The 14,036-nt window shown below is 39.7% G+C and overlaps 1 protein-coding gene across 2 annotated transcripts in view; it reads right to left on the reverse strand.

The window, feature by feature from the left end:
• Positions 1–1,214: 1,214 nt before the first annotated feature.
• The window catches only part of slc7a11 (solute carrier family 7 member 11), a 158,624-nt gene continuing 145,802 nt past the window's right edge, over positions 1,215–14,036 (reverse strand). The window contains exon 12 of one of the 2 annotated variants that reach the window (XM_069925388.1): positions 1,215–2,160. In XM_069925388.1, the coding sequence (XP_069781489.1) occupies positions 2,066–2,160 (95 nt within the window). In that variant the 3' untranslated portion in view covers positions 1,215–2,065. Of the gene's footprint in view, positions 3,002–14,036 lie in introns of both variants that reach the window. The other variant, XM_069925389.1, reaches the window with a different exon arrangement.

The following is a 14,036-nucleotide window of genomic DNA, read 5'->3' on the forward strand; positions in this document are numbered from 1 at the left end:
GGAAAGCATCTGGCCAGGTATTCACGGATATCTTCAATATCTCACTCCAGCAGGGCATAGTCTCCACCTGCTTCAATCAAGCATTAAAATCATACCGGTGTCCAAGAAGTGTGTAGTATGCTGCCTTGATAACCATCAATCAGTAGCATTTAGATCAACGGTGATGAAGTGTTTTGAAAGGCTGCCTAAGTGGTGGCATGGATACATTCCAGTTCGTCTATCGTAGTAACAGGTCTACGGCGGATGCCATCTCACTGGCTCTACTCAAAACTTTGGAACATTTGGACAGCAAAGATGAATACATCAGGATGCTCTTTATTCAGTTCAGCATTTAACACAATAATTCCCTCAAAGCTGATCAGCAAACTTCAAAACCTTGGAGTTAACTCCCCACCGTGTAATGGGATCATGGATTTCCCCACCTCCAGTTTACAAACAGTGAGGATTGGTAAGAAAATCTCTTCCGCCATCTCCGTCAGTACTGGAGCACCACACGCCTGTGTTCCTAGCTTCCTAGTTTAATCACTTCATACGATTGCATAGCTCGGTACGACAATAACACCATCTACAAATTTGATGATGATACCATGGTTGAGAGTTGAATAAAAAATGGGGTGACTCAAAACAGGATGGAGATTAAAAACTTGGCTGAATGGTGCACCAACAACAACCTTGTACTCAATGTCACCAAAACTAAGGAGCTGATTGTTGACTTGAGGAAAGCCAGAGGTTTACACTCCAGTGACCAAATTTAAGTTTTGGGAGAAACTATCTCGGAGGATTTTTCCTGGACCCAACACACCATTGTCATCATGAAGGAAGCACATCTGTGCCTCTGCTTCCTCAGGAGTTTTCAGAGGAAATCAGAAAACCTGGCAAATTTCTACAGAGGTATGGTAGAAAGTGTGCTGACAGGCTGCACCACAGTGTGGCATGGAATCACCAATACTCCTGTGGATAAAACCCTCCAAAATGTAGTGGACACAGCCCAGGACATCACAGGCAAAACCCTCTCCACCTTATCTACAGGGAGCATTGCTGTCAGAGAGCAACAGCAGTCATCTAAGACCCACACCACTCAGCACATGCTCTGTTCTCACTGTTGTCATCAGGAAAGAAGCATAGGTGCCACAAGAGTCACACCACCATGTTCAGGAGCAATTGCTACCCCTCCACCATCAGACTCAACAATGGCATATTCAATCAGAGACTCATTGAAGGATTAATTGTACACTTTATTGATTTTCTTTTTCTTCTCTCTGTATTGCCCAGTTAGATTGTTTACAATTCTTTTGCTTACATGTTTTACGCTATATACAGTTTATTTTTGCACCACCAATTAGTGGTAAATCTGCCACACCCAGGGGAAAAAGGAATCTCAGGATTATATGTGATGCTGTGGTGGCTCACCATAAGGCAGGCGAACCGGCCCCATTTGTAAGCCACGCGGCGGGGTAGCTGGCCAAAATGGCGCCGTCGGGGGTATCCCTTCCTTCCAGCACGGGGCTCGGACACCCGTGCTTGGGGACCACGTGATGCCTGGATGACATCAGTGCCCTCCAGCATGGTTCTCAGCCAGGTCCGGGCAGGGAGTATAAGTGCAGCCCAGCACCCTGCAATAAACTAGTCTGCTCACTGAGCTCAACCCGTCTGGCTGCAGGAGCAGTGTAGCAGCTGCTACAATGTCGTGTATGTACTCTGACAACAAATCTGAAATCTGAGAACATAGTAAAAATTTTGCTGGACTAATGGGGAAGTGTAAATTGGGGAAGAAAAATGGAGAAACATGTTCAGCAACTGAAGATTAGTGGCAGAAATCACTCTTAAAAATCTGGAGAAACAAATTACACATCACAGTCTTGAAATTATATTGAGAGATAATACCAGAAGAAAACTTAGTTCATTTGTCTGAAGATGCGGCAGTCAGCAGAAATCAAGATGGATGGAGTCAAAGCATGCTACTGAATTGGAATCACTGCTACTGTGGAGGATCAGTTTCACTTCCAATGGCTACTCAGCAGTGAAGACAACTTCGCAGCATACTCATCATTGCTTTGTTGACTTGTTACTCAGTGCAGTTCCATTGGCAATGTGCACATAGCAGGAAAACATATATAAAAAACCACCCTATAATTCTACGAGGTTTCTTCTGATGGGAAGCTAGAAGAAATCCAAGAAAAGAGCTATAAATGGCAAATTCCAACCTTATGTCCATTTCCAATTGTGTGTTTTTCTGCCTCAGTTATTACTGAGGACTGGTATTGCCATCTCCAGAATTTTAGAGCCTGACCAGTGTAATTTCTTCTGAAATTAATAGCTGTCCGGACAAAAAGCAAAATTGTGGTTGAATTAAGGCAAATCACAGTAAATTTAATCTTGAACCAGGTCAAATTATAAATTTAATTCATATTCCGACATCAATTCATATCTTCGGTAGGCCTTCACAAAAATACCAACGGCATGTGATCAAACATATCCATAACTCTAGTCTAGTTGCATTGCTTTATGAACAAGCTTTGAGTTATGCTTCTGCAAAAATTTTACTGCATTAATAAATACAGATTTCCATCTCATTATTATGAACACAGGCTATGGACCTCAACATACAGGAAGAGACTAATTATGTAGTATGTGATGGACTGTGTTAAGGATTGTGATGGGTGCAATGGGTAAGTTTTCTTGTCCTTTAGCTATAATTCTACTCCAAGATTAATAATCCCCTCCAACCCATCCCTGAGAAAAATGGCTCAAAGAATTCTTCACAACTGGCAAAAGGCTAGGAGAATTCCCCAGCACAGGATATCCAGGCCAAAAATTTCCTTTGGGAAGAATTTAGGGTTCTAGTGAATAGCTTTGTTGAAATGATGAACATTTATTCGATGTGTGCAGTCTCAGTATTCGAAGCAGTCTGCAGGTTGTGTCACCAAATGAGTTGCTCAGTATTTTCATTGTTCAGATGGTACAACCTCCAAAATGATCTGGAGTGTTTTGGTTGCTGAATCTGTCAAAGAAGTCAAAAGATCACAATTGACATCAATTACAAGTTGGTTTATGCATATGAAACCCATCTTGAAGAAAAATTGGATTTCTAATCATAAATAGCTGGGACCAGGTATATAATTCTTTTCAAAATATTTTCCAATGTACTAGCACAGCACCACCATCTTCTATCCTCTTGCCATTTGTAGAAAATTTAATTCATTAAATAATCTGAATGGATGTCATGTGTGTGACTTTGAGTAAATATCTAGTTCATATGATTGAATCCATTTATTTCCATTAATTCTTCTTGGAATAATTATAAGAAATGTAGTGTCAGGAAACGCTTTTTCTTTTTTCTTCAATAATCTATTATTAACTGGCTCAGTTTCTTGAGATAAATACCAATTCATTTGGCTGCTTATGAAGCTATACATTTTTTAAATGACAATATATTAATCTTTGTAAATTCTTGATAGTTTACTGATTCTAACCTTGGTTATCTGCTTTAAATGATACAACTCCCCTGAAAAAAATAAAAAAAATAAAAAAAGACTTGGATCATAAAATTATGATTTTCCATCCATGTCCTCTTTGACTGGAGAACCCAAGGCATATGCACTGGTGCTCAATTGCATGACCCATTTCAATGATTTTTGTACAGAAGAAGGCTTTCAGAGTGCCAATTATTTTGAGAGAAACAAGGACACATGCAGTGCCAGATCTAGTTCCACGTAATGAAGTAGGACATGCAACAACACTGCAAGTAGGGCAGCACGTGGGAAATCATGACCTAACTCTAATTACATTCAGTTTGAAAATAAGACAAAGTGAAGTTTAAGTTAAGTTTAATGAGACTGGAAATTAACTGGTTTTGAATGCATGATTCAAAATAATTGGTGAAGAAGTGGGGGATCAAATATCAGGAGAAGCATTTGGAAATAGTCTGATGGAAAAAGAGCAAGGAACAGACATTCTACCTAAGAAGAGTAAATGACATCTATTTACAGACAGATAGCAAGGTGTAGAGGAATAGGACTTTGGGGAATAGGGCAAATGGATGATCTTTGTTCCACAATGCCTATACTGAACTGGTTTGCCCAAATTGAACTAAAACTCGGCTGCTTGCATGTGATACAAATCCCTCTATGCTCTGCACATTCATGTGTCTATCTAAAAGCCTCTTAAACACTACCCTTGGCATCTACAATTCTCTGTTAAAAACTTATCCCTCACATTTTGGTCAAACATTCCCCTCCCCTCACTTTAAATGCATATGCTCTAATATATGGCATTTTACTTTGGGAATAAAACCTATACACTCTCTATACACTCTCCACTCTCATCATTTTTAAGCTTTTGTAAGGTCTCCCCTCATGGTCCAGAGAAAACAACTCAAGTTTGTACAATATTTCCCAGAACTAATGCAGTCTAATCCAGATAGTATCCTGGTAAACCTATGGTGTATCCTTTCCAAAAACATCACATCCTTTCTGTATTGAGGTGATAAAATTGCACATAATATTCCAAGTGTGGCCAAAAGGTTTGATTTCTGGCAACAGCAGAGTTCCTTGCTCTTATATTCAATGTCCCACTCAATGAAGACCTTTTTTCCATCCTTATTGCTGTACTTGTTATGGTCACATTAAGAAACTGTGGACCTGGACCCCCAGATCTCTCTGCATATCAATGCTTTTAGGAGTTCTTCATTTCTGTATTTCCTCCCAACATGTGACCTCCAAAATTGTAACACCTCACATTTGTCTGCATTAAACTGCACATGCCATTTCTCTGCCCATATCTGAAACAGATCTATATCCTACGTATTCTTTGATAACTTTCTACACTGTCCACATCTTCACTGATTTTTCAGGTTTCAGATTTATTGTCGGGTGTGGCAGAATCACCACTAATTGGTAGTGCAAAAAATAAACTGGACAAAGCATGAACATGTAAACAATTAAAAGAAATCTAAACAGATGACGAATGTAAACCAACTGACTGTCCACTCAGCCAAATTTTTAATCTCCCTCCTGTATGTTGACTCATTCTCTTCCTTTACACAACCCACTACCGTGGTATCATCTGCAAATTTGTAGATGGTGTCATTGTCGTACTGAGCCACACAGTTGTAGGTGTAAAGAGTATTGTCTATAAACTTACTAGTCCACCGACCTAATTTTTCAACCTTGGAATTTTTATAGAACATAGAAAATAGAATAGTACAACATTACATAGGCCTCTCAGTCTTCGATAAAGTTCCAACCTTTGTATTTTCTACCAAAAATCCCCTTCTTACCTCGTAACCCTCTATTTTTCTTTAATCAATGTGTCTGTCGATATGTCCTTTCACTGTCGATATGTCCTCTGGTTTTTGCTACTCGCTAGCTGTCTACCTTATTTCTGCCTCGCAGAATCTTGTAGACCACTATTAAGTCACCTCTCATCCTTCTCCACTCCAAAGAGAAAAGTCTCAGTTCTGCTAATCTCACCTCATAAGATTTATTTCCCAATCCAAGCCACATCCTGGTAAATCTCCTCTGCACCCTCTCCATTGCTTCCACATTCTTCCTATTCTTCTGGTGGCCAGAACTGAACACAATATACTTGAAAGGATACAGAAGAGAATGATATCTGGAAATAATGTTTATAACCATGAAAATGAGTTTGAAAAATAGGTGATTTTTTAATATAGAATAGAAAGACAATGATTAACAGTGAAAAATTAATAGTTTTTGGAGATTGATTCTTCTGTGACTCAGAAGCCTCCAAAGCAAAAAAGGTACAAGGCACTCTTCACATGGAAGATCAAGATAGCATAGAATGCTTTCACACCATGGCCCAATGAAACTGGATAACTATACTTGAGATAAAGAGATATTAGACAAAAATATTTGAAGTGTAAAATAATAGAGAAATGCATACATTAAAATAGGCAAAAACATCTGAAAAGGTGACAAGGGTAGAAGGATATCAAATTGAAAAGTTAAAACTTTTTGCGGATGCACATGAATCGACAAATTTCATGGGCTCTCAAAAATATTATATTCATCTTAATTTTATATTCATCTCGACCCCACAAGGTCGAGTACAAATTGCAGTTTAATTATATGACACAAGCCCAATTCCCTAGCAGCTTACTGACTTTACATAGCTGCAATTAAAAGCTATGTAAATAGTGTAAGACTTAGGCCAGAATGGCCAGTGAATAGTGAGCAGTGTAAAGATTCGTATGGGTGGAGGACATGGTGTAAAATCAGCATGTAGCATCAGTCTTGTTAACAAAAGATCTACTGTAATTAAATAAAAGTGATAAAAGAAATAGGAGAAAAAAAAGACAGATAATAGTGACAAGTAGAAGATCAGAAATTATTTCATTTGATGGTACTTCTTTCATTTTGAGAACCCTGTGCCTCTTTAGTATCAGTGTATCTTGTTATTGGCTCTGGGCAAAAAGTATTTGGCATGCAAATATACTAAATGCAGATACCCAGCCCACTTCCTTGTCTTCAGCTGTCACTGCTACTAAATCATCTTCAAACTGGAAGGCAGTCAATCAACTCATTCGAAACTTCCTTGACTATTGAATAAATGCTCTATCAGCAAGAGAGGTAAAATTAAATGGAAAGGCATGGCTTCAGTATGAGTGATGCTCTCTTCACTGCACCAGCCCCACATGAGAGGAACAACCTTGCAGCAACGAGTCTCTGAGGTGATTTGTATCAATGGATTAAATGTCAGGTTGGAAAATGTGTCTTTATTTTAACTGCAGACCAGGGAAAGACAAGCTGAATCAAATGAATGGTGTTTTTTTTAGCAGGCATAATCAGTCATAATTGTAGTTGGTCTATAATATGTGTCTTCTTACCAAAGTAGACCTATTTAATGTTCAGTGAGGGGGTCCTAAGTGTTTTGGGACTGCAATAAAAACTGGAGCTCATGTCTGACTTATTCAGTGATCATCCCTGGATCATGATCATTATTTCATTAACAAATCTCTTTGTAGCTTTCTCTTCTTTCCTTTCAGACTGGGGTTGGTAGGTGACATGACATGGCAGAATGAAGGTGGAACTATGGACAATAGTGATCCAAATGGAAGGTTGCCATTCTGTAGGCTCCCTTCAAAACACATCCCTCAGAATGGTTCAACTTTGCCCTCTGGACTGGACTGCTCTATAATTGTAAGTGTGAATGCCCACAGAACTTCTTCCTATTAGTTCCTAATTTTTCATAACTTTTTTGTACGTTTTGTAACAAATTTGCCAATCTGAGAGCCTAGAAAACATGTAAGTACAGCACCACCAAAATCCTGAGCCTGCCACTTTGATAGATTTTTGATTGTAGCCAATCTTGATCGACAATAAATAACTGTTCTGAATCCAACAGAGTGGTGTGGCAAATTTGCCAGTCTGATCCATTCAATATGGTTCAACAGTTTTTTTTTCATTCCTGCTGTTTAGCAACAACTACTGGGTCAGGGCTTCTTCTATAGATACGCTTATTGTCTAACAAAACTCTACTACATACTTCACTGACTGATCTTTGGTTTCCAGTTCGATGGAAAAGGTATAGAAGGGTATTCTGAGACAGGAGTGTATAGATCATGGTGATACACAACTCTGCTGCTACTGTGGCTCGTAGTGGTTAAGAATTACATTAAAATTCTGATAATCTACTATCTAGCCATTGGGAATTTGGCATCTGGCTCACTAAGTGAGGTTCACAATTTCCTCTCACCTGTGCTTTGTTCCACTCAGTGGGGCCTAGCCAGTTCATGAGTTCCCTGGTTCCTGCGCTTGCTTTTCCACTGACCTGGATCCATTCCCACACTTCCTTTCTACTTGTGGCACCAATCCCTACACTCCTGTATCTCCTGGACCTTGTTTAGGTGCTCCCTAACCCATCCTGTTCTCTCACTGGGGCTCCAATTCTCACACTTCCTTAAAACTCATCAGGTTTGGCTTCATAGAAGTGAATTCAAACTGCATTGGGGTATTAGTAAAATAACATCTGAGAGCCTAGAAAACATTTAAGTACAGCACCACCAAAATCCTGAGCCTGCCACATTAATAGATTTTTGATTGTAGCCAATCTTGATCGACAATAAATAACCGTTCTGAATCCAATACAGTGGTGTTGCAAACAAAATGACAGAGGATGGTGGGACTTCATTGGCATGAGAATTGTGTGGTGATACACTCGTCTTTCTCAATAACATTGCCAATGCAGGTACATGAGGAGCAGGTGGATTGGTTTGAATAAGATCAAATCAAATAGTTCTTTTATTGACACATAATGATTTTCTTGCCATCTGTCAGAAGGTAAATATAACTTCTCTACTAGGCCAGTTGGATTTTAGATGAGCTTGCAAACCATTTTCAATGCCCAACACTGAATACCCATATTTATACAGGGCTCCTCCTCACCTCTTTCTTTACACTGACAATCTCCCCTCTACTTTGTTAATCCAATTGTTGATTGTCTATTTCCCTCCACACATGCTGCCTGAAATGCTGAAATTCTTCCAGTCATTCATCTGTATTTTGTGGAAGATTGCAGCAAATTTTCAAGTAGATGCAGGGTCTTTAACATGTTTACCTCTTCTCTAAGTGGTCTCAACAAGGAGGAGCTCTGAGCTATCATCTAAACAAGAGCATCAGTTGGTAATTGATGGTCACAAACCATCTTGGATTTGAACTAAATTTATTATCATGTAATAGGACAAAACATGAAATTATACAAAATAGCCTTCTGCCTGCTGTAAGTTGGATAAAGAGTTATCACCATTAGTATCATCCTACACCCCTTACAGAAATAGGGAAAGAGCGCTCCAGATCCAAACCTCCGAAATGATCAGGAAGTCTTCAGCACCCAAGGCTAGTCAGGACCCCTTCTTGCCCTCAGCACTCTCTCGAGTCCCAGCTCTGATACCTGGTTCTCGTGAGCCAGTCTCCTGCAGCCCGCAGCCATTATGGGTCTGCCAGCTGCTGAGCTCCTCACTGCTGTGATCACCTTCCCTGCTCTTCTCCCATTGCTGGAGCCATACATCGTTTCGTTGGAATCTGCAAACACTCATGGCCGCTGACGAGCACAGGCCTCACCATCTTTGGTACAGACCTCTGTGCTTGTAGGATTTTACTTACAAACACCATCAGCTTGATTAATAGGCTGTTTAAAAACTGTCAGCATTATGACTGGCAGTTGAACACTTCAGAGCACCACTGTGTCTCTGCTCTCCTGGGTTTGTACATGCTGCAACATTGCTGTTACATCAAATAGAACTTGAAGTGCACAATAAAGATATCCAGGAAAGTTTTCCCATTCGTTGACATGTCTGTTGAATCCATGCTATAGGACATTTAGGATGATTTAGGCTGCTGCAAACACTGAATTTTGTGACTTGTTCACAATCATAAATTACAATGTCAGTACCTGGAATGTGGGTGAAACCGAATGAAATCCTTTTATGGCATGTACTCACCTTGAAGTTTAAAAAAAAATTATTGTTGGGTTATTTACAATGATAGTTCTCTAATTCATTTTTACTCTTCTTGTTGTTGGCAACCTATCCTCTGGCTTGACTGTCTAAATAGATTTAAACATATCTGAAAATGGACCAGTACATTAGTACCTAAATCTGCAGTTAATCACCACTTGTTAGTCTTTTATTGTAGACATGGGCTTGCAGTGAGGAACATGTTCACTGTTGATCTCAATTAAAAAGCGTGAACTTAAATAAATTGATGCCCTATGATTAGAGGACTTCTTGTTGCTCATTGCTTTATTGCTGTCAAAATGGATGAGATGCACTCAGGATGTTAGGAAAAAGTCTGAGACAGGCAGATGTTATTTTCCCAGAATCAACCTAAAAATGAACCTGTATTTAAACTTGGAATACAATTTTTAAAAATAGTTTAAAAAGTCTTGGAAAAAATTTAAAGCTATTTTAATTAACAAGCCAAAGGAAGTCAGGGGAACATTGAGGGCTCAGTCATAGAGAGGGTGAAGAACTTCAAATTCCTGGGTTTCAACATTTCCAAGGATTTGTTCTGGATCCTCCATGTCAATGCAATCATAAAGAAGGCTCGTCACCGACTATTCTTTGTGAGGTATATGAGGAGGGCCTTCTGGTTGGCTGCATCACTGCCTGGTATGGAGGTGCCAACTCTCAGGACCAGAAAAAATACCCAGAGGGTTGCTAACTCAGCCTGTGACATCACAGGCACCAGACTTCACGACATCGAGAACACGTACAACGGGTGGTGTCTTGAAAAAGCAGCCTCTATCCTCTCATAGACGCCCACCACCCAGTCCATGCCCTCTTCACTCTGCTACACCAGGAAAAGGGAACAGGAGCCTAAAACGAGCACTCAGTGGCACAAGGGCAACTTCTTCCCTGCTGCCATCATATTCCTGAATAATCAATGAACTAAAGACACTGTCCTACCTTTTGTGGACTATTTTTAAATTTATTGTTGTACGGCGGTTTATATGAATGTTTGCACTGTGATACTAATGGAAAACACCAAATACTTGTTCATGACCATAAATTCTGATTCAAGGGAATGATCTTAAAATCTACTCTTAGATTAACATTTGTCTTTCAAGGTTTTGAAAACACATTCTATGTTGCTGCCATTTTCAAAGAGCATCTTGAACTTTCCAGTTTTTCCTACTGTAAACTCTAGGCTATGATATAGTTAGCCTTGATGTTACACTGCAATTTGGTTGTATTTCGCTTTATGGTCATGAATATTTATAACATATCCCTTTCTTGTTTTGTGCATTTATTTCAGTAAACTGGATTAACTCTAGTCTTGGCATTTATTATCACAGATTCATCACACCTGTTTTATTTGATTTGGAATTTTAAATGTTTAACAATGTGTTGGATCCAATAGTGTTTGAATGCTATAGTAAGGATGTTACAGTTTTTGTAAGATTAACTATGAACACTTCAGCTTGCATCTTCTTCAATCTTTAAGTAAATAAGTAGAATTGGTAATGAAATTTCCTTCAATGTTTTGAGGATTTTTAAACTGCAAGGATTCACTTAATTATAGGTCCTTGTTGCTTGTTGAGCTCTTTAGTTTATTTTGACCTATTCATCCTCAGAGTTTATTTTCCTCCTTTTTAAAGTACTTTTTCAATTTCCATCCAAAAGATTTCATGTTTCTTTTAAGAGCAATGGTGACTTTGAGCTGCACAGTTAATGTTTTAAGCTTATCAGCTATAATTGAATTAAGCTCAATCCTGAATCAATTGAGGTTTAATCCTGAGAAGTTTTTTCTTTTTCCTTTTCTCTCTTTCCTACGTTACTAATCACACCCATTGTAACTAAGTAACTACCCTCCCTCTCTCTATCCCATGTTCAGCAGAAACACTTCACCTGCATCTATGAAAGAATGTTACTTTATCAGAGACGTTACCTTTTGTGTAAGTTACTGAACTATTCTTTTCAGTGAAGAAAAATATGGAATTTTTAAAGGAAAATGAGAAAGATCTCTTATTTATTCATCAACCTTTCTCTCTCTCTCTCTCTCTCTCTCTCTCTCTCTCTCTTTGGCTTGGCTTCGCGGATGAAGATTTATGGAGGGGTAATGTCCACGTCAGCTGCAGGCTTGTTTGTGGCTGACAAGTCCGATGTGGGACAGGCAGACGCGGTTGCAAGGGAAAATTGGTTGTTTGAGGTTGGGTGTTGGGTTTTTCCTCCTTTGTCTTTTGTCAGTGAGGTGGGCTCTGCGGTCTTCTTCAAAGGAGGTTGCTGCCTGCCGAACTGTGAGGCGCCAAGATGCACGGTTGGAGGCGATATCAGCCCACTGGCGGTGGTCAATGTGGCAGGCACCAAGAGATTTCTTTAAGCAGTTCTTGTACCTCTTCTTTGGTGGACCTCTGTCTCGGTGGCCAGTGGAGAGCTCGCCATATAACACGATCTTGGGAAGGCAATGGTCTTCCATTCTGGAGACGTGACCCACCCAGCGCAGTTGGATCTTCAGCAGCGTGGATTCGATGCTTTCGGTCTCTGCCATCGTTTGGATATTTATCAAATTGCTATTAACAAAGCCTTGTTGAGTGGAAAATAGTTTAAAGATTGCTTACATTACAACTATGATTGCATATTTCAAATATTTAACCGGTATGTGCATACACACACACACACACACACACACACACACACACACACACACACACACACACACACACACACACACACACACACACACACACACACACACACACCACACACACACACACACTTGTGCTCACTCACATTCTCTTTCTCACACTCCCTCTCTCTCTCTCACACTCACTCTTCCACTCACAATCACACTCATTCTCTCTCTCACCCTCTCCTTCATGCACAGGAGGTTGAGAGGGAATCTTACTGAGGTTTATAAAATTATGAGGGACAGAAATAGAGAATGATGCTAGAGAAATAATAATGGGAGACAAGGATATGGCAGAGGAACTAAATTAGTATTTTGCATCACTTTCCACTGTGGTAGACATTAACGATGTGCTGGATATCCAAGGGTATCAGGAAAGGGAAAGTAAAATCACAAAGCTGGAGAAACTCAGCAGGTCAAACAGAGTCCTTTATATTGCAAAGATAAAAATACATAACCTACGTTTTGGTCTTGGCCCTTTATCCATCAGAAAAGCGAAGTGAGTGCAGTTACTATTTCAAAGGGCTCCAAATATTTAATGGTTTAAGTGTAGGTAAATCTTCCAGACCAGATGGATTGTACCTTTGCATTTTGAAAGAAGTAGAGGTAGAGATTGTGGGGGCATTGGTAATGACCTGTCAGAAATCAATAGATTCTGGCATAGTCTTGGAGAACTGAAAAATCGCAAATGCCATCCCACTTTTCAAGAAGGGAGGATGATGGCAGAAATAAAATTATAGATGGGTTATCCTGACATCAGTGGTTGGGAAGAAGTTGGAGTTGCTTGTCAAGAATGAGCTTATGATTTACTTGAAGGCAAGAAATAAGATAGGCCATGGTTTCCTTAAGGGAATATTTTGCTTGAAAAAGCTGTTGGAATTCTTTGAAGAGAAGACAAGACGACTAAATAAAGGAGATGCAGTGGATGTTGTGTATTGGATTTCTAGAAGGCCTTTGACAAGGTGCCACACGTGAGGCCTCATGGTATAACATGATACATAATGGCATGGGTAGAACATTGGCTGATTGGCAGGAAGCAGAGAGTCGGAATACAGGGATTATATTCTATTTAAATGCCAGAAGCTAGTGGTGTTTTTCAGGGGTCAATGTTGGGGATGCTTCTTTTTATGTTGTATATCAATAATTTACATTATGGAATGAATGACTTTGTGGCTAAGTTTGCAGATGATACAAAAGTAGTTGGAGGAGCAGGTGGTGCTGAGCAAACAAGGAGGCTGCAGAATTTAGACAGATTGGAAGAATGGGCAGAGGTGGGAAATGAAATACAATGTTAGAAAGTGCAGGGTCAAGCACTTTGGTAGAAAAAGATTAAAAGGGCAGACTATTTTCTAAATAGAGAGAAAATTTGAAATAGCCAGATGATTCTGGGAATGAAAGGGTATATGTATGGAATAGTGATGGACTGTTGAATAGAGTAGGACAATCTAAGGGGCAGCACAGTTAGCGTAGGGTTAGCGCAACAGCTTTACAGCACCAGGACTGGACCGGGGTTCGAATCCTACGTTGTCTGTAAAGAGTTTGTACATTCTCCCTGTGTTTACGTGGGTTTTCTCCGGGGGCTCCAGTTTTCTCCCACCAATCTAAACGTACTGGGGTGTTGGCTAATGGGGTGTAAATTGGGTGGCTCGGACTAATGGACTGAAATGGCCCATTACCATACTGTAAGTCTACATTTAAAATTGAAAATGAGAAAACATAATTCTACATCGAGGGTTGGGGGAAGGGTTGGAATTACTAGGGATGTGAAGAACTGTTATTCACTGAGAGGATGGTAGCATATCTGATGAGTTGTCGGACAACATGGTACAGGCAAGTACATTAGCTTCTTTGAAGAAACACTTGGAATAAGTATAGAGATGGAGGGTATGG

Source organism: Narcine bancroftii, chromosome 3, assembly GCF_036971445.1.
Source record: "Narcine bancroftii isolate sNarBan1 chromosome 3, sNarBan1.hap1, whole genome shotgun sequence".
NCBI lineage: Eukaryota > Metazoa > Chordata > Chondrichthyes > Torpediniformes > Narcinidae > Narcine > Narcine bancroftii.